The sequence below is a fragment of the Myotis daubentonii genome, chromosome 3 (genome assembly GCF_963259705.1).
Source record: "Myotis daubentonii chromosome 3, mMyoDau2.1, whole genome shotgun sequence".
In the NCBI taxonomy this organism is placed as follows: domain Eukaryota; kingdom Metazoa; phylum Chordata; class Mammalia; order Chiroptera; family Vespertilionidae; genus Myotis; species Myotis daubentonii.
The window spans coordinates 197931423-197952610 of NC_081842.1; the positions used below are offsets into that span (position 1 = coordinate 197931423).

The following is a 21188-nucleotide window of genomic DNA, read 5'->3' on the forward strand; positions in this document are numbered from 1 at the left end:
GGGGAAAGTCTCCCAACTCTCCTAGTGCCCCTCTTCCAGGCCCCTGAAAGCACACGTACTCTCGCAGCCCCCTCCTTGCTCTCTGCTCCTGTGCACCAGACACTTGACCATGATGGAGCGCCTCCCACTTCCACCAACCCCTTCACCTGAAACCAGTGTGCCTGCTCCTTTTTACTCCAAGCCTCGTGGCCTAGGGCAGCCCCACTCACCACCGTGACCACAGCCTGGTCCCTGCACTCTGGCCATGGCCTGAACCTGGACAGAGAGGGAGATGGATGGGGCTGCCCTGCCTCTTCCCAGCCCTCAGTGAGCTCCATGGCCGGCCAGGGTTTCCATATAGCTCCTCTGTTTCACTCCCTCCTACATCCCCTCCACCCCATTAGCACTCAGCTCTGTTTTGCACAGCCAATGCCCCCAGGCTGCCATCCTCCCCAGGTCTGCGGGGATAGGCTACCCCTCGGATCTGTGCAAGACAAACAGCTGCCCATCCCTGCTCTGTCCTCTAAAAGCAACCCTATATGACTGGGAAGACATTTCTAGCTGTTTGACTTGCAATTCTATAAAATCACAAGCAAAGGTAAATAAACACTCGTTCTTCTTTGCTTGGAGCCATTGCCTCTCCCAGTGCAGCCTCCTTCCTTAACTGGGAACAGAGTTCCTTCATGCCAAGCAGCCCAGGAGCCTCTGGAGCTCCTGGTACTGGGGACTTAGTCTTCCAGGATTGCCTTCCTCCACAGCGGAGCTTGGAATGAGTTGGATCTGGGACCTCACCTTTACTCCTATGCCAAGCAGGAAAAGAGAGTGGGATAAATTGTTTCCCCCTTTCTCCTCTGCGTCTCCAGGTCTGCGGAGCTCACTGACCTGTTTTCTAGGGAGATCAGAGCTGAATAATAATAAAAACCAACACCTGTATCATACTTTAGGTTTTACCAAGCTCTTTCCCATCCATGGACTCAATTAACCTTACAACCGGATCAAATGGCTGCTGCTGCTGCTGTAATTATAATGAAACCGGGGCTCAGAGCATTTGCCTAACTTGCCCAAGGCCACACAGCTTGGAAGCAGCAGGATTCCTTTTAACGGCTGCTGATTGCAAACCTGACTTATTGTTATTATCCCAGGCCCCTTGATGATGAGAAGGTAAATTATGCTGTCCTTCTTTACCACCTGTGGGGGCGGGGGGGGGGTGAACTTCTACAGTCCACTGGGCCCAGTCAGCGCCTACACTGCCTTGCAAGACCCAGGGGCCCTACCAGCCAGGGCCTCCAACCGCTTGTGCCCAGAAGCCAGGGAACCCAGAGTCAGTCCTGCAACACAAACACTTGCATCTCTTAAGACAAAGGACCTTCATGCTTAAAAGAACCCTATGATTTCACTCATAGGTAGGATATAAAACAGAAAGCACCAAACGAACAAACAAAACAAACTCACAGACAATAGTGTGGTGATTGCCAGAGGGGTGGGGAGGATGAAGAGGATAAAGGGGGTCAAATATACGGTAATAGGAGGAGACTAGACTGGGTGGTGAGCACACCATGCAATATACAGATGCTGTATTATAGAATTATATACTCGAAACATACATAACGTTATTAACCCATGTCACTCCAATATACTTAATGTAAAAAAATATGCATCCAAATCTCACTATTCTAAAAGGTCAAGTCAGAAGGAGTCAGCATAGCAAAGAGATATTATCTGCACTTTATAAAGCAAACCATGATGAATCAGCTTTGCACGGTGAGCCCTGAGAGTGCATAATAGAGGAACTGGTTTACACTGAATAAAATGATGCCATCCGTTCTCTTTCTGCAGTGGGGGTGCCCACACAGTGCCAGGCTGGAGGTGGTTCCTGGCTTAGTCACCTCTGAATCCCCTCACCTTGCCAATATTGTTCTATAGTCAGTGCAAAGCAACGATTTTTACAATTATTTAAATACATGAGCAAATACTAAGTAAAAATGAGCGTGTCAGTGAGAAGGTGAAGACATGGCTGAGTAGTGGACGAGCACGAGTGGATGAACATTGCTGACGGGGTTGCTGAATCTGTGAGCACACGAACAGGGGCCTGTGCAGGGACAGCATGATAGGTGTGGAAAGCACACGCTTAAATTTCCCTTAGGTCACGGATTCATGATCACCTTGATGGTGGTGCAGGAGGCCTTCTGTCCTGTGTGAGGAGAGGGTGGGCACTCTTAAGGAAACAAACAAAAAGTCTTGAAAAAAAATTTGAAGAGAAAAAGAGAGATTTTGCTAAACTCCTTTAGCTCCGTTTAAGAGCAGGGGCGCCCTTGCCAGTTTGGCTCTGTGGATAGAGTATCAGCCTGCAGATTGAAGGGTCCCGGGTTTGATTCTGGCCAAGGGCACATGCCCTGGTTGCAGGCTTGATCCCCAGTAGGGGGTGTGCAGGAAGCAGCTGATCAATGATTCTCTCTCATCATTGATGTTTCTATCTCTCTCTCCCTCTCCCTTCCTCTCTGAAATCAATAAAAATATATATATTTTAAAAAGAGTCAGGGGCTACAGCTCTGAGAGGCTGTATATGGAGTTGGGAAGACAGCTCTCCCTCTGCTGTAAAGGAGGAAATGACACAGGGACCAAGGGGCGGTGGGAGGGGCACAGAGACAGGACCAGAAGACTTCCCGCAAATTTCTGTCTCTAGTTGCCCTGTGCGGGCTTTGCCGGGCAGCAAATTCTCAAGAACCTGACCCACCAGTTGGTGCTCATTCCCACCCTTTCCCACACACTAACACGCCACTCTGGAGGAGCCAGGGAGGGGTCAGGAGACAGGAATCTCAGACACGGAGCAGCTCTCCAACAAGCTGAGCACTACCTTAAGGGACTATTAAGCTATTGGATTGGACTATGGTTTAAACCAGAGTGGACATTTATTTGATTTCTTTCCTTCTTCCACCCAGTGGGCGGCAGCTCTTAAGGGAGATTAAATAGACAAACTACAGAAACTACATTTTCCCTGAATAATAAGTTCTGTGAGTAAAATTTCCAACCCTGTCTGAGTGTTTTACCATCCCTTTGTGTCTGCCTGGCCACTCATTTCATTTCAGCTATGAGTCCAAGACCAAGCACTGTGCCGCCTTAGCGAAGTCTGCTCAGATGTTTCAATGAAGTGACCGTATAATTTGTCATCCACACCAGGACGCTTGAGAGTGAAAGCGGTGCTATTCATAATTATTTTAGGACAAAAGACCTAAACTGGAACTGTCCCAAGTAATCGAGGATGCATGTCACCTGACTATAAAGGAAGTCACAGGAAGTGGGTGGAGAAGAAAGACTATGCTGTCATCCTATCCCGGGAGCCCGAGCACTGAACAGGCCAGAGCTAGCAATGCAGCTCTGGAATACCTAGCCCCGAGTGAACTGGAAATCAGACAAAAGAAATTAGAAAAATATATATGCATGTTCAGGTGTGTGCACCAAGTAGTTGGTCTCATGTGGCCACAGTGAAGACATTAACTAGTGTCAAGGTTCGCTGTGATTTAGGCATCCTGCTAGCTGCAGCTCCTCTGTGGTGGGAACCTGCATGGATGGCCACCTGGAAAGCAGGCCCAGAACCCGCTCACTCACCTGATACTGTGGGAAGGTGGAGTGATTTGTGAACGCTGGCGGAGGTGGATAGTTCAGGTTCAGCCAGAGTGGCTGGTTCAGGGATGCTGATGTCAAGGTGGTGGCAAAGCGTGGGGTGAAGACGTTCCCTGTGTACTTGAGGTTGTTCTTGTCCCCCACGGTCATAGGTGGGTTAACTGTAAGTCACAGGAGAGGTTTCAGTGACTGAGGCAGGAAGAGGCCAGGACACCCTCAGCAGGACTGACCCTGGGATTAATATTCTCGGAGGTCAGGTTTTTTAAGCTCCTCTTGGTTCTTTAAGTGAATTTCCAGCTATAGGAAAACACCATTCCTTCACACCTTGCCAGTTTGGAAGGGGTGAAACTCCCAGCTGGGTCTGCCTTGGAGCCTCTCTCTCCATCACTTACTAGTAAAGGAGGCAGTGTCAGGTCGCAGTGCACACAATAAACCCGATTGCTAAGACTACATCTCACCTACATTCAAAACCACGTTCTTTCAAGTACTTTATAAAAATCCAGTTTTATAGAAGCAATTGCTATGCCACTAGAAGTCATTCTGTTCAAATTATTAAAGCAACCCCCCTCCCCCGGAGAACCTTGCACAGTTTGTTATATGTATATTGGAGTTATTTTTTTAATATTTAAAAAAAAGCATTATATGATTCACTATGGGATGACCCAAAACGAGTCTGAATGAATGAGATTTGGCTGAATTGTTTCAGAATATGAATCCTTAATTCTCTCCCTCTACTATAATTCTTGTGGGCTTATAGAGTCAGAGATGGGCCTCAGTTTCCCCTTATTGGCATCTTTTTTGGAAAAGTAGGTTTGATTAAAACAGTTGTAGGAGGGCAAGGGAGACAAAGCAGGGACACAAGTAATCTCAGCATACAAATAATCTGAAGCGTGGATTTTTCTTTGTTTTGGGCAACTTGAGGGGATATACTTAGTCAGGTCTGACCTGACTAAGTGTTCGAACTGACCCCCAATAACACCCATGTGACCCCTCAAAGCCAACAGCATTTCTCTAGCGATTGTATTCCAGATAAGGGGCATAGGGAGAAAGTCATCTCCCCTATTTTATAGGTTTAGAAACTGACACCCAGAGAAAGACAGTGACTTGCCCGTGGATATAACAGCCATTGAATGGCAGAGCCACTCCCAGGGCCTGTGAGGGTTCCTGACCTCCCTTCCACCGACTTTCTCTGGGCAGGTTCAGCTTACATTTCAGCTCCAGTCCATCCACCTCTTTGCTGCGCAGCCTCAGCTGCCCGCCTGGGTTCTTGGTGGCCCCAAGGAACTCATAGAACAGGGTCTTCTCAGGGGACCACGCAGACTTCTTGGCTGGTAGGGCAATGGACATGGAGCCCCCAGAGTCACTGCTACTTTCTTCAGCACAGATGTCCTTCTGGCTCTGGGGCCACTGACTGAGAAAGAGGTTCTCTCGACCCTTGTTTGGCTCCTTGGTGCCTGAGCTTTGTTCTGCAGGAGGAGGGAAACTGAGTCAATGATTCTAGCAGGCCAAGTGCTAGGTAAAGCAGGGGGGAAAGGGGAGGGTACCTTCTTTAGACTAAGTGATGGATCCTCCATACACACACCTCAGGCTCAGACCACTCTGGTGTCTCTCTCCGAGCCAAGTCCAATCACAACATCCTGATGCCTTCACTGCCCACTGCCCACTTCCCACTCTGGTCTTCAATTCTCATGAACTCCTTCCTTCCTTTCTCCCTCCCCTCTTCCCTCTTTCCTTTTTATCTATTTTCTTTCCACCCTTCCTCCTTTTTCCCCTCCCTTCCTTCCTTCCAATGCTCCATAGTGTCAGGTTCTAGGTAAGAGCTGACGTGGACACAGTTCTTGCCTACTGGGAGCACCTGGCTTAGTGGGGGAGACACCAGTTCCCACAGACACGTGGCCTAAGCCACAGTCTGGCCCCTCATCATGGACGCTGGTCCTGCTTTGATGCTCACAGGTGATTCAGCTCACTCATCAGCACCAGGCCCTGACCTGAGTACTGGGGACACTGTGATGAGTCAGAGCCAGCCTCGGCCCTGCAGGAGCTCACAACAAGGAGGGAGAGAGAGACAGACCCAGAAATAGCTCCGGGGCAAGGCAGATGGGGACCGTGAGGTGACAGAGGGACACCGTGGGAGAGGAGGGGTGGCTGAGGACGCTTCTGTCTGAGAGGGTCAGAGGGTTTCCAGAAGGAAGCGTCTCTTCAGCCAGGCCTTACGTCCAGGGGCATGAGGAGGAGGGCACGGCAGACAATGGGTGACTGCAGGCCAAGGCAAGGAGTCATCGGGGAGATGGAGTGAGTCACAGGATGTGGTCCGTGCCAGGCTCAGGTCTCTCTCCAAATAGAACCAGAGCTCCCCAGTGCAAGGACACTGTCCGGACCATGACAGGACCCTCCGCAGCGATGGTCTTCACCTGTACTTCCTTTTTGGAAATGGGACTCTTTCTTTAAACCAAATTAAGAAGCCATTGCTTGGTTGAAGCAGGGGAGGGGCCTTGGCCATCCCAGCACCCTTCACTCCTTCCCCAGCCTGGGGGTCCGGTCTACATGAAGCATGGCTGGGAAATGGTGCTGGATACACAGCAGGCACCTTGGATCATTTCAGCAGCTACGATATCAGGGGAACTTGTGTCCAGTGTTGGGAGTGGATTGGATCCCCCCAGCTCTTGCTCCCCCACTTCTTTCCAGCCCAATGACCTCGGGGCTAAGTCTGGGCAGGACTGGGCATGTCCTCCTAGAGCCCTCATAGCAAAGGAGAGAGCTGCTCTAGCCTGAGCCAATTTAGGAGAAAAATGACATTTTTAGCAAAACATGTCCCTAGAGTCCCTTCCAAGAGTTTCTCTGGTTGCTGAGTTTAGCCCCCAGCTAGTGCACTGAAATAACAATACCTACTAATAATAATAGCCCTGTCCCCAGAGAGCCACACACCTGCAGTCTCTCTCACACACCTTTGGTCACTTTAAACATGCTAGCTGCTCGCTCATCTCCAAAACTCCCCTTCCAGCGTCTGTGTACCCAGACACACACCTTTCCGCCTGTCACTCCTTTGACTCATTTGCATGTATGAAACTCCACACATAGGACGAACACACTCACAAACACATACACACTCAGATGCAGCCACACCTGCATTTCCTCTAACCCAGTGGTCGGCAAACTCATTAGTCAACAGAGCCAAATATCAACAGTACAATGATTGAAATTTCTTTCGAGAGCCAAATTTTTTAAACTTAAACTATATAGGTAGGTGCATTGTTATTAACTTAATTAGGGTACTCCTAAGCTGGCCTTTGCTGAAAACGTCCTCAAACTGATTGAGGTACGTTCGCTGAGGTCGACCCTGCGCCGCGTCTCCCGTCACCTGACCAACTGACACCTCCCCCCCCCCCCGACTTCTTCTAACGCCACTTCTTCAAAATAGACTCGCCCAGGCCGAAAAACCGACTTCTGCGCATGGGCCACGAAGTTTCAATCGCACTGTACATGCGCACCCGCACGTGGTATTTTGTGGAAGAGCCACACTCAAGGGGCCAAAGAGCCACATGTGGCTCACGAGCCGAGATTTGCCGACCATGGCTCTATCCAATACATTCACACCTTTGCCCATACATTTGTGCACACAGACACACATAAATGTTGGGGAGGGCGGATGGAGAGATAGCCATGCATGCCTCCTGGAGAAGGGGGTGGGAGAAAAGCCCCTTCTCCAGGCAGGCCTCATCCTCTCACACATTCTGCCCAGAGTCCCCAAAGAGCCCCCTGGCTCCTAGAGGCCTGCCCAAGACCTGGAGGCCAGCTTGCTGTGCGCAGCTGTGATTCCTTGGCCTTCCAACAATGCTCCAGCACACAGCATGTCCTCAAGTGTGACCATCTTGCTATTTCCTTAGGAACATGGATCTGGGCCTCCTGGTTCAGGTATATCTCAGTTATCCTTTCATGCTCACGGAATAGGAATAAATTTCCTTTTGGCTTACTCCTAGCGACAGCTGACTATAGGCAAGTGCCCCAGCACCAGTCTGCCTTCTTGGAGCCACCCAATCTGAGTGGCTGAATTAGAACAGGCACAATCTGTAGAACCTGCGAGTGGGACGGGGAAACTTGGGGGGTGGCTGCATCTCCTGGGAAGGCTGACTCCTCAGTTAGGGGGTGGAAATGCACTTTGCGAAGGCCGTGGAGGTGCTGGGAACAAATTCCAGGGCCAATGGTCTCAACTGTACCTGGAGAATTTACATATTCACCCCCTGCCCCAGAGAGAGGAGCAGACCTCATTGTCAGAATAGGCACCTCCATTAGAAGCCAAATAACGCCAGCTGCCAATCAAACCTCTCCCCTGTCTGGCTTAAAGTCCCCATTCTGCAGCTCCACCCAGGACTCAGCTGGGTAAGTGCTTCTTTCAACGTACCCTGGACACCCGGTGGACTCCAAATGAGTCAGGTGCCAAATGTGCCTGTCCCTCTTCTCAAAGCACATTGGAATCAGCTGTGCCCTGTACACGGGCACCCAGCCCGGGGGCACATGGACACTGAAAACGCTGCACCCACCAGAGAGGCCACCTCGTCCGTCCTACTCTGCACAAAGATGCACCGCTGCAGCCCAGTTGGCTTTCTGGTGAGTTTCTCCTCCTTACAGGCCCACCTGCCAGCCCTGCTTTCAGCCCCACTCACCCATCAAGTGGTGCCCCTCCACGTCGGGGTCCACCTCAGGCTTGGAGCAGATCTTGGCAAACACTGGGAGCTGCCTCTTCTGAACGGGGAGCTCAAGGAGCTTGTCAGTGGGTGCAGGAGGCGGCGAAGGTGGCAGCAGCAGGAAGGGGCCCAGCCCCATGGGCTCCCTGTGGAGGGGGCCGCTGAACATGCTGTTCTGCAGGAAATCCTTGATGACACGCGTCTCCTCCAGCACCACCTTGTTGTCGGGGGCCTTGGAGGTCTCTTTGGACTTTAGTGGGAACTGGGCCAGGAGCTTGCTGATCTCTGAGTTGGAGGCACCCAGGCTGTGGCCCCCGTCCTCTGTCCCCTTGGCACGCTTGACTTTGGCAGCACGCAGGATGCCCGTGACCGTGGTCATGGCAGAATCGCAGTCCTGCCTGCTGCCGATAATGGACACGGCCACCTTCGGCTCCAGCAGCTTGTCACCGGCAATGGCAGAGGCTCGCGGGCGCTCCCTGCTGCCTACCACCAGAGGAGGCGTGAGAAGGCAGGGAGGGGGCTGTCCGGGCCCCTCCGGGGAGCCAGCGGTCTCCAGCTCCCTTGAGCTTTCCGTGACCAGGATGAGGTGCTCTTTGGTCAGGTTCAAGAACTCCTGCTCCACCAACAGGGAGATCTCGTCCTTGTCACTGCTGAACTCCAGAGCCCTGCAAACAAGTCAGAAAGACAGGAGCCTCAGTGCCTGCTGGGGAAGGGTGGCTCTGCTGCAGGGCCGGGCCCCAGGGAGAGCAGATGGAGAAGGTAAGGGGAACCGATTGCTTTCTCGGGACTCCCAAGAGGTCTCTACACCATACCAGCAGGCCCAGCACCAAGTGTGGTTCTGGGAATCGGGACACTGCAGTCCTCTCCCAATACTACTACTTGCTAAGTGAGCTGAGCTTCATATATATATATATATATATTGATTTCAGAGAGGAAGGGAGAGAGAGAGAGAGAAACATCAGTGATGAGAGAATCATTGATTAGCTGTCTCCTGCACACTCCACACTGGGGATCCAGCCTACAACCCCGGCATGTGCCCTGACAGGGAACTGAACCCTGATCTCCTGGTTCTTAGGCTGATGCTCAACCACTGTGCCATGCCAGCTGGGCTGAGCTGAGCTTTTATTTCATTTCATCCCTCCCTCCTCCCTGTTCAGTCATGCCCAGGACCTGAAGCAAAAAAGATAGCAACAAAAGGGCCAGGGATGATCCAACGGCTCTGAGCATGGGCTCAGAGGGCTGAGGCTGAGCCCTGGGAAGTCCTGAGGACTGGCTGCAGAGTGGCAGAGTGAGAGAAGGGACTGTGGAGAGGACAGATGGACCTCACACCGGGCTCTGTCACTTCCCCACTGTGTGACCCTGAGCAGTCTGCTCAGTATCTTTGTACCCTTGTTTCCTGATCTGGTTTCCAGGAATATCATACACGTGCAAAGCACTGTGGACAGTGTCTGGCACAGAGTACGGGTGACACAGTGTCAGCTAGTATGTCTACACCTGTTCAGCCTGGCTGAGCACCTGAATCCTGGATTCCACACTGTGGCCCAGTGGTCCACCCTGGCTGGCATGGCCCTTTGCCCAGATCAAGGCCTCTGGAGCCGGCCCCACTTCCTAGGAGCACCAGCAGATGTTTGGTCCCTGTACAGATTCACAAGCATTTACCTGTATCTACACACGGGCCTCCACCTGCACCTCAGACCCTGGCCCCCAGCTGGACCCTTAATGTCCGGCACCAACCCGATGGGGCTTGGTGGTCCCATGGACTCTAGGCTCCTGTTGCTGGCTCTCTCCAGGTGTGGGAGAGGGTGGCAATCCTGCTGGCCTGGCTCATGGCCCAGCATGCCCCACCGGCATCCTTCACAAGGGGACACCTTCCTCCCTGGCACTCCCAGGGGAGTCACCACCACCCAGTTTAAGACCATCTCAAAGGGCTCCCGAGAAGAGCAGATGAGGTGGTCTTCACAGAGCATTCTGGAAACTGCTCAGTGCGCTGGCCCTGAGAGAAGGTGGTAAAGATGGCAAAGAAGAGATCAGAAGGGAAAGCTAAAGTGTCTCACGAGTGGAACTTTGCAGCTGGGGAGGCCTGGCACATGCTCCTGCCAACCCATTTGAAGGGCCTGGCGAGTCCCACAAACAGTGACTATAGAATCAAATCCAGCCTTCCCAGTAATGCTCTTTGTGTATGAGCACATGCACACTCACACATGCACACAGACACATACCTATGTGTGTTTGATATGCACATACATGGGGCACACAGTGACTCACATATCACTACACTGCAGCTGACAACCAACCAGAATGGACATGGGCTATAGTCCCAGCGGCTTCCTGCTGTGCTGGGCATTAAGCCCCTGGTTGCCAGGTTCGGATGAGGCTCAGGGCTCCTGTGGAAGGGGCTGCGTGGCCAGGGCACTTGGGTGCATGGGAAGGAGCTAACGACACAGGAATGTGTTGCTATTTCAACACCCGAGACAGCCGTGCCTTCTGCATGTAGCCTCCCCAGGTCAGGAGGCAGGGAGCAGTGCCAGGAAAGGGCAGACTCCAGCCAGCCAGACCTGGTTCGGAATCAGGCACCACTCCTGTGCCTGATTCATGTCAGACCCTAGAACTTCAGGGAACCCCTGTAAGGTGGGTCTGAGACCTGCAGCACCCACCCCCATAGGCGGTATGAGAACTTGCTGAGGTATCCATGTGTGAGCTCAGCACTGATACCGTGCTTGGTACGCAGCCAGCACACTGGCTGAGAGTCTTAGCTGGAGGGGGCTGGCCTGGAAGCACTGGAGGCCAGCAAGGCTGGTGTGGGGTATCGCTCTCCTCTCCATCCTCTCTTCTCTCCCTCTTCACTGTCCTCTCTCCTACTCCCTTTCTTTCCTCCCTCCCAAGTCTAGACTTAGCCTATAAGTAGGCCTCACTCTCTCTCTGTGTCTACGGGGACAACTGGAATAAAGAGGTTGCCAATCTATGGTCCTAAGTTTTAGATCCCCCTCCTTCCTCTTCATCCTCATGCTCATCCTCAAAGGGAACCGATGAGTCTCAAGTCACAGAAACCAGACAATTGAAGGATCAGTCTCCCCGCCCCCCAACCAAAAAAACCCACAAAACAAACAAACAAAACACCTTACAAAGCAAGCTATATATCAATAGATTTTCTAAATTAGACTTACTACAGGCAGGAAACCAGGTATCCATCCATATGCTCAAATTTAATCCTCTCCACACCCCTGGGCAATAGACAGTATCATCCCCATTTTACAGATGGAAAAAGTGAGCCTGAAAGAGGCTGAGGTCCTTGTCACCAAGAAAGTAAAGAGGCTGGTGTGGGGATGCCAGTGGGTCTGGCTGCCATCACCACCTCCTCCCACCAGGCCTGTTTCCTCTCCAGGGATGGTACCCAGCGAGGTCGCCCAGCCCCTGCTCCAGGCGTTTCCCCGCCTGATGTGCACACACATGGGAGACACAGTGACTCACATATCACTACACTGCAGCTGACAACCAACCAGAATGAACATGGGCTATAGTCATGAATGCAGTCGGGGATATCGCTGGGGCTCATCCCATCGCTCCAGCCTGTGGAGGATCATTGCGGCGAATCCTGAGCCTGTCATCCGTGGCATTAGCTGTCCCTCACAGCTCCCTGTCAGCTGCATGTCTGATGAGCACCTCTTCTGGGTCTCCCGCCAACTTGTGAATGAAAATGTTGAAAGGGACACACTCCAGGGCTGAGCCTTAGGGACACTGCTAGGGACCCTGCCCGCAGCCTGACAGTAATCCTGGATCAACACTTGGAGGGAATAAGTCAATCAATCCAGTCACCACCATCCCATCTCCACTTCTCCAAGGCAGCCTTTGTCCAACACCTCCCTACAGAGGAGATTTAGTGCAGCTACAGATCCCCAGTGGAGGGTCTCCTGACCTGTCCCCTCCACCCCCATGAAAACAAGATTCCTTTGTTCTTGTTTGTTCTAGAAAAGTGCATGTCCTAAGAGCCAGGACATTCCCAGAATTCAAACCAAACCATTCCGCCATTTAAACCCTCCTGTGGATTCTCATGACACACAGAGTAAAATCCAGGGCACCACACGAAGTGACCCCATCGCCCCCTCCCACTTCGATTCCCCCTTCTTCCGGCCACTCTGGCCTTATAGATATTTCTTGACATGCCTTTGCATGTCCTGTGGAATGCCAGATCATCCCTTGACTGTCTCCTTCTCATCATTCATGCCTTAGTTCAAGTTTCACTCTCAAATGAACCTTTCCTATCCCATTTGTAAAAGAGTTATTACCTCCTCCCACACCCCTGCCCAGTCTTACTAGGCATTCTCTACTCCATCAGGTTATTTTCCTCTTAGTATTTATCACCATCATACAATATCTTTTTTATGCCTTTAATCCCCACAACAACATATCCTCTCTGTGGGCAGAGATTGTCTTATCTTCACCACAGAGGCCTGGGGGACTAGCACAGTGCCTGGCACATAACTTCAGCTCAGTATTTGTTGAATAAATGAATGAAGAAGCTCATGAACTTGTCATTACATTTGTCCATTTCTTGGAGCTCTTGGAATTAGGAGCTCTGTTGCCAAAGGCTGTCTACCTCCTTGCATGGGTTGCAACCTGTCTGACTTTGATTCCATTTTCTGTCTTTCTGTCCATGTCCTACCTCTGGCCTGGCATCTCTGTGAACAGTTCACTAACTACCCTGGTAGGTCTAGTCCTAAGACCCCCAACCTCGGTAAGGCAGGCCCCTGGCTGATCCCACACAGAACCCGCCCCCTAGCCACCACCTTGGGGCTCACAAAAAGACTTTTCATTCTCCTTCCAACTTTGCTGGGTTCCACACCAAGCCTGCTTGCCTGCATTTCTGGAATCTATCTTTTCCTCTCTCTTCCTAAGAAGTTTTGCCGATGTTGGCACTTCTCCCGTGCTATTTGCTTTCTCCTTTGAGTTGGGAAAAAACCATAAAATCTGCCACAGACTATCACAGTGAATCATTCAGGAAGGTTAACCCAGCTCCTGGGCGCTGACAGAGGAAGCAAGAGTCACACTCGGTGCCATGGCTCCAGCTGCTGCCACCACCTCTGCTTCGCCCCCCTCCAGAAATGATAGGTGTCTGACGGCGGCTCTGTCCGCGGACGCTGTGCATTATTCCTGCATTTGCAGTGTACAGAGCTATACAAAAATAAAGGCTATTGACTGGCTGGCACCCCTTCCCAGAATAATGACTAAGCAAGCATGCTGTTAGCTCCCCGACAGCAGTTCTGTGTACATGATAACACAGAGCAAAGATGAAAACTGCTATTCAGCTGAGCCAAACAACAGAAAAATGCAAGCAGAAAATTGTTAGTGCTGGAAGAGGACAGCAAAACAAATATTTTCTTCTCGCTATAGCATTTCAGACCATCCACAAACAGGGGACCCAGGCCCCGTGCCCAGGCAACGTGGCCGGTGGAAGAGGGAGGCGTGAGATGGGCACTGGGTTCAGCACAAACCTAGGCTGGGAGGGCAGCCTGTCCACAGACTGACCCCCTGACTGGGTGAGATTCTGACTTCCTGACACACCTGCGTGGCTATGAGCATATTGGCTATGAGCTGTGTCTCTAGAGAGAGGCAGACACTGGATTCAAATCCCCTCCCCTCAGTGGGGGCCAGACCTTAAGCTGCATCAGGCCCTAGTTCATAAAATAGGAAGAAGTGTTAGCCTGTCTGGAGTGCTAACAGCCAGGCACTGTGCTAAGCACTTTCCATGCAAAACTCTCATTTTAGTCCCCACAACAGCCCCCGGGGGGAGGGGGGTAGGCTGACGACAACCATGGCCCATTTCATCACACCTTTGGCATCCTGTATCCAGGTTCTTTGGTAATTCCCTCCCATCTTGATTCATTAGGACTCCGCCTCTTATTTCTTTTGGGACTCGACCACATGCTGCTGAAAAAGCCCAGGAGAGCCTGCTGGAGAATGAAACATCCCCCAGAGGCGAACCCCAATAGTTGGCCAGACCCAACTGAGCTGCAGACGTTGGGTGAGCACTATCCGTGCCCAGCCATGCCCAGTCCCCACCAGAAGAACTACCTGGCTGAACCCAGCCCAGACTGCTGAACTTCAGAAACGTGAGCTGAGTCGATAGTGGTTGTTTTGAGCCACGAAGCTTTGGGGCAGTCTATTAAGTACCAAAAGCTAACTGATACAGAGACATAACCATCCCATTTTAAAAAATGAAGAAGACAAGAGAGTTTTCCCAAGGTCACAGAATTAAGAAGGGACAAGGTGTAAATTGAGGCAATTTTGCCCACATGCTGCTCACTTACCCATGAGGCTACCCTGGAAACCAAAGTGAAGTGCTATGTGTGAGAATACCAGGGGTACACCCCTCAGTTAGGACAGCAGAAAGGGCTCTCTGAGGAAATGTCATTTCGGTGGGGGCCTAATGGATAACAAGCATTTAACTAGGTTACAAAAATAAAAGCAAGGAAGAGCTTTCCAGACACAGGGAACAGCATGTGTGAGGATCACATGGTAAGCAAGAGCTTGGTGCACTGATGGAACTATGCTCAAGTGGGTGAGGTACATAAATTGGAAAGTGGGGAGGTCACAAGAGGTGCGGTTAGAGATGGCAGGAGTCAGAGCCTGCCAGGTCTTAGACTAAGTGATGCTCCAAGTTTTTATTCTACAGGAACAGGAAAGCCACTGAGGAGATCTCAGCAGGGAAGTGTCAGGCTCTGGTCTCTTCCCAATAGTAGCCCAGAGGCATGATGGGAAGGGACTGAACCTGAGCCAGGGCCTGTGCTGTGTCCGCTAGGTGCCCGCTGTTAGACTCCAGAGCAACCATGAGGAGTAGGTAACATCTTCCCCCCCAATTTAGAAAGAAGAAACTGAGGCTCAGGAATTGAACAACAAATTCAAGTTCACCCAAGAGAGTAAGTGCTGGAGCAGAGTTGAAAGCAAGTCCTCACGGCTCCAAGCCACTACTCTTAGCCCCTACCCTATACTTTCCAAAACAGAAGTGGGAGAGAGAGCAAGGCCTTGGCAGTCAGGAGACCTGCACTCAAACCCCAGCTCTGTCCTTTCCGATAGGTGACCTCAATTCACTTCGCTTCTCTGAATCTCAGTTGCAGGAGGGCCAAAGGCCAGGAGCCAGCCAGAAACAAGGAGGATGAGGCAGCAGAAGGCAGGACTTGGTGGGCAGGTGGGGCCAATGCAGGGACTTGAAGGAGCCATGGCTGTGCATGGGGGTGACAAGGAGGCACCAAAGGGCCTCAGACGAGCAGAGGCTTTCAGCATGGAGGCAGAGGCTCCAGCATCCAGCCTGGCACCAGCCCCCAGAGAGCCCCACCTCACTTGCCCCGGGCTGATGGACATTCCCTGGTGCATATGTCACAGCACCCGGGGTGGCCCCTGCCCACTGTGGAGGGAAGGAACATGGCCATCCATGTCAAAGCTACCTTCCTCCATCTTCCCTCTCCTCCGGAAGGAGGGTTCATTGAACTGCCCTGAGTTTCCCTCCATGCACACACTCCACACCCATGCACACACACAGCACAGCACACTTGTGAACATACACCACATACATGCATGCACATACAGCACAGCAGTACAGACATACATACCATGCCCATATGCACATGCACACACAGCACACCCATGCACACACAGCACACTCATGAACATATACCATATCCATGCATGCACACACAGCCATGTGTACACACACCACAGCCATGCACACACACATGTTGCAGACATGCATACACATGGACACACACAGCACAGCCAAGTACACTATACATATACACCCATGTGTGCACACTTGTAAAAAAAAAAAACAGCAGGAAGAAAGGGGCCAGGGGAAAGGATGGATTCTGCCTCTCTAACTAACTGAGGGGCCTGGACCGAGTTTTTTCATTTTGAGGGTGGAGGGACAGTTGAGAGAAGCTGCAGATTTAGCTGCCATCCTGGGGCCTACACACCTGTGTCCCAAAGGTACCTGGAAACCCACTGAGCTCTGTCTGCAGGGACCTCTCCAGTGGGGGGCAGGGGAGCTGGGCAGAGGGCCTTCAGAGAGCTCTGGCCTCCCCTTCCCACTCCTCCTCCACTCTCCTGGCTGCAGTGAGGATTAAGTGAAATGATGAATGTGAAAGCGCTTGGTAAACTGTAGCAGCGCTATGCAAATGTTAGCAGCTCCTACTGAGAGAGAGACCTGGTGGTGCGGGAGAGCCACTCTGGGCTGCAGGCTTGGAGCCCTGCTGACCCTTCACAGCCCAGGGCCAGGATGGCTAGGGGTGGAAAGTTGGGGAAGGCTCTGAAACTTCACCGGGATGGAAGGGGACACCACCCAGGCTGGGGTGAAAGGAGGTGACACTGTGAAATCCGTCAGCTGCCTGAACACCAAGCCTGGACTTTGAGTTTGTCTCATTTCTTAGCAGAGACCTTTATAGAGTTGAGTCATTTTTTACAATGTCTCTGGCACACACTTGGAATTCAGTAAAGGTCAGTCTCCTTCCCACATGCTTTTCTTTGGAGCACCACCTTCTCCAAGCTATGTCCCTGTTACGCCTGAGGTTCCATCATCTTTGACCCCTAAAGTAACAGAGAACTTTCTATGCATGTGCACGGGAATCACCTGTAGTGCTTGTTCCAAATGCAGATTCCTGGGCCCTTGCAGGAAAATGGCAGTTTGGTTGGTGCAGAATGAGGCCCAGGAATCTGCATTCTGATGCAAATGATGTACATGGAGGCACCAAGCCTGGTGCAGATTTCCTTCCACTTTCCAGCTCCTCCCTGATCGGCAGGTGGAGGTGAGACACCTCCCACCCCACCTCTTTCCGGACCCTCCCCCCGCAGGAGGGGAAAGGAGAAGTTGAGAACACAGGACTCAGGTCTGAGTTGGGCCAAGGACTGAAAAGGGTTGGGGGGGGGGGGGGATGAAGGATTCAGTGAGCTGGGGAATGAGACAGGAAATACTGCAGGATAAATACGGCAATAAAGGAGCTTCGGCTGGGAGCTACAGAGTGATTCTTATTGTTCAAATTATCTTTAAAACTTTTCATTTGAATCTGTTTAATAAGAGAAGGCTTACCCTAAGGAAGAGGTATTTTTTTAATGTGACTTGGGAGCTGAATTGGAAATAACGTTGCAACAAAGATATTAAAAAGGGGATTAATCCAAACCACTGGTGGCCCATCTCTGCAGGCTCCCACAACCTGCCGCACAAGTCCCGAAACCATAAAATTAAATTAAAAAGGGGGACACGGGACATGGGACGTTAATCACGATTCATCTTCCTTTCACCGCTCATGGTTCCTAGTGCTAAGCAGACACGCATGGGCTATTGTAAAGGTCTCCTGGTGTCTGAGAAAGAGCCCTGGCCTTGGAGCCAGCAGGTTCCTCTTCCTGCTCTGCTGCCATTTGAGCTGGATGACTCTGGGCAAGTTGCCTAACTCCTCTGAGCCTCAGCTTCCTCATCTGTAAAAGGGGAGTGCTGTGGACCATCTACTGACAGGTGTTGCTAAGACAATGAGATAAACAGAAAATTAAAATGCAGAGCCTGGCACATAGCAGGTGCTCAAGAAAACATGACTTTCCTTCTTTGCATCTTAAGGCAGAAAGAGGGGTTAAACCCTGCAATGTCTTGGCTTATTGATATTCTGTCCCTATGTCACTCAATGCTTCCTCTGATGATCGTGACTCTCGCTTGGATCCTGGCCACCCCTGGGCCTCACTCACCCTCCTTGCAGCGGCATTTTTATGGTTCATCCATCATTCACTTCCTCATTCATTCATATACACTGCATAGTCATCAAATGCCAGGAACTCAGCGGGGTGCTGGGGAGACAAAGATGAGTAAGACACTGCCCTTGCCCTTATGGAGCCCTGGTCAAGTGGGGCGAGAAGTGTTGTTGCCACCGTCAGCATACAGTTTGTGCCAGGGGACCACCTTATCAGGAATCCCCTGCCAGAAATGCACCAACAAATCCAAATGAGATGTTGTGTTCTCCCCTCTGGCCAATGGTAAACCTGAGAGCTGGTTCTAAACCGAGCCTTCTATTCCATCATCCTCATATAAAGACCCCTCCACTTTGTCTCTGCTGATGAGCCTCCCTGCCTCCCTGCTTTCTCTTATTAGATAATATGAGTTATGGAAATCAACTGCTATGTTCCCTTTTTGACCTAGCTGCCAAGAATCTCACAGCAAAATGTTATCCTCAGCTGAGTACTTTTCCTTTGCTTAGATTTTCGGGTATATAAATCTCCTTTCCCCATACTATTTTTAATTACTTAACCCCGTCATTTTATCGTTGATAATAACAATAATGATGGTGATGATGCTGATGCTAGTGATGATGCTGATGGTGATGATGCTGACAGTGATGACGCTAATGGTGGTGCTGCTGCTACTAATGCTGATGGTGATGCTGCTGATGGTAATAATGCTGATGCTGATGATGCTGATATGATGCTGCTGATGGTGATGATGAATCCTTATGTTATGCCAGGTGCTATGTGAGCTTTACATACCTTATTTTATTAACCTCCACAATAATCTTTTAAGGTGGTCACATGACTTTTTCCATTTTTCAGATGAGGAAAGTGGGGCACAGAAAGTTTGAGTGACTTGCTTACAACGAGGAAGTATGCTAGGATTCAAGTCCACTGGTCTCTGTATTTTACTATTGTCTGATATTGATATTCTTATCACCTTTAAACCCTTAGGAAAGAGAAGGAATGTAATTGTTTACTTAAAGTCAAAAGGGGAACATGGAAGAGGGAGGAAGAAAACATGTTGAATGGGATGAGCAGTGGAAATTTCAGAGGGTGACACACTTATTCTAGGGCTTTAAGGATGGGTAGGATTTTAATAGACAGAGATATGGATGAAAGGCATTCCTGGAGGTGAAATGACTTGAGCAAAGGCAAGAAGATGTGCACCGGCTGGTAGCTCGTCTTGGTTATAGGGAGTGGAGAAGAGCAGCAAGATGTCCATCTAAAGATGTAGGTAGGGCCAACTACTGAGACCCTTGAAACCAGGTCAAGGGACTCAGAAGACAGTGAATGAGCCATGGAAGATGCCTGACCTGCACTGTTGATGTGCTCTAGGAAGATGAAGCTGCCACAGTGGGAAGGACATCCAGGAGGGAAAGAAACCAGACACAGCAAGATGAGATGTTGTAATGATGGCAGAAGAGAGATAAGCAGGGAGACCAGAAGTCAAGAAGGCAACTGCAGCCCAGCCAGCGTGGCTCTGTGGTTGAGCGTTGACCCAGGAACCAGGAGGTCACCAGTCTGATTCCCTGCCAGATTGTGGCTCATCCCCAGTAGGGGGTGTGCCGGAGGCAGCCGATCAATGTTTCTCTCTCATCGATGTTTCTATCTCTCTATCCCTCTCTATCCCTTCCTCTCTCTAAAAATCAATAAAAACTTTAAAAAAAAGAAGTTGACTGCAGGATGTGTGAGGAGACTGAAGGAGGGAAGGGTCGGAGGGCCCTGGACCTCTGTCTGCCAGCACCATTACATTCATAATTCACTTGTCAACCAGGAGGGGGATGTGGTAATGTCAGTGTGATTGGGGTCACAGCAGAGGCTGAGACTCGGCCCTGGGAAGCTCAGGGGAAGAAGACACTTAAGTATTGGTTCCAAGAGAAAAGGGTCCGACCTGGGTCTCAGGGAGTCTCTGAAGTCATTTACAAAATGTCAAGGGGTCTGAGAATGTGCTCCAGGCACAAGGTCTAGAGCAGCTTTCCTCAGATTGTCAGAGAGGTGTTTGTTCCCACAAGGGGAGAAAACACGAGCCTGGAGCATTGGACTCGGGGCTGGCTTCTATTCTAGGACATCAGTCTGAGTTCCCAATTGTGAGTCTTGTCCTTATCACTCCCATCACCAGCTTTTTAAAATAATAATAGTAATAAATGAAAGTGTGGACATATTCCAAGCAACTTTTCTAGAAAAACAAGACACATGCAATGGTTTAAATAACAGGAGCATCAAGAATTGGTTTGTTCCCTGGCACTGAGAAGGCAACTGTGAGTGCTTGTTGAATGAATCCATAAATGATGGAACGAACAAGTGCCACATCCCAGTGAGAGCAATGGAGTCAACAGCAAACCCTAAGCCCCCAACTGAAGCTGTGCAGTTGTTGCAATGAGGGGACCGAATGAATAAGTAATCATAGGATACAAGTCAGTGCGTGGCTGGCCACAATTCTTTATGCCAGAGGTTCTCAACCTGTGGGTCGCGACCCCTTTGGTGGTCGAACAACCCTTTCACAGGGGTCGCCGAAGACCATCCTGCATAGCAGATATTTACATTACGATTCATAACAGTAGCAACATTACAGTTATGAAGTAGCAACGAAAATAATTTTATGGTTGGGTCACAACATGAGGAACTGTATTTAAAGGGCCAGAAGGTTGAGAACCACTGCTCTAAGCCCAAATTTAAGACTAATTAAAAGATAACTGCCCTAACCGGTTTGGCTCAGTGGATAGAGCGTTGACCTGCGGACTCAAAGGTCCCAGGTACGATTTCGGTCAAGGGAATGTACCTGGTTGTGGGCACATCCCTAGTAGGGAGTGTACAGGAGGCAGCTGATCGATGTTTCTCTCTCATCGATGCTTCTAACTCTCCATCCCTCTCCCTTCCTCTCTGTAAAAAATCAATAAAATATATATTTTTTAAAAAGATAACTGAACACAGTTCTGGAGTTTAATTGATACTAGACAGAACTATTGATTTCTCCCCCAAAGCTGATTTCTTCCTGTTTCTTCTCCACCTCCATAAATGGCACCACCATCCAACTAGGCTCGAGCCCAAACCCTCAAGTTAAGACTCATGTCCCCATTTGTGTGCCCCAAACCATCAGCAGGTCTGTTGGCTCCTCTCAAAATACACACTGAATCCCGCACTTTCACCATC

At 50.5% G+C, this 21188-nt stretch overlaps 1 protein-coding gene across 1 annotated transcript in view; it reads right to left on the reverse strand.

Moving 5' to 3' along the window:
- The window catches only part of C3H1orf94 (chromosome 3 C1orf94 homolog), a 37039-nt gene that overhangs the window by 11340 nt on the left and 4511 nt on the right, over window positions 1-21188 (reverse strand). The window contains exons 2-4 of the mRNA XM_059686111.1: window positions 8262-8947; window positions 4809-5066; window positions 3586-3761 (exon numbers count right to left, since the gene is read on the reverse strand). Of these exons, the coding sequence (XP_059542094.1) occupies window positions 3586-3761; window positions 4809-5066; window positions 8262-8947 (1120 nt within the window). The remainder of the gene's footprint in view (window positions 1-3585; window positions 3762-4808; window positions 5067-8261; window positions 8948-21188) is intronic.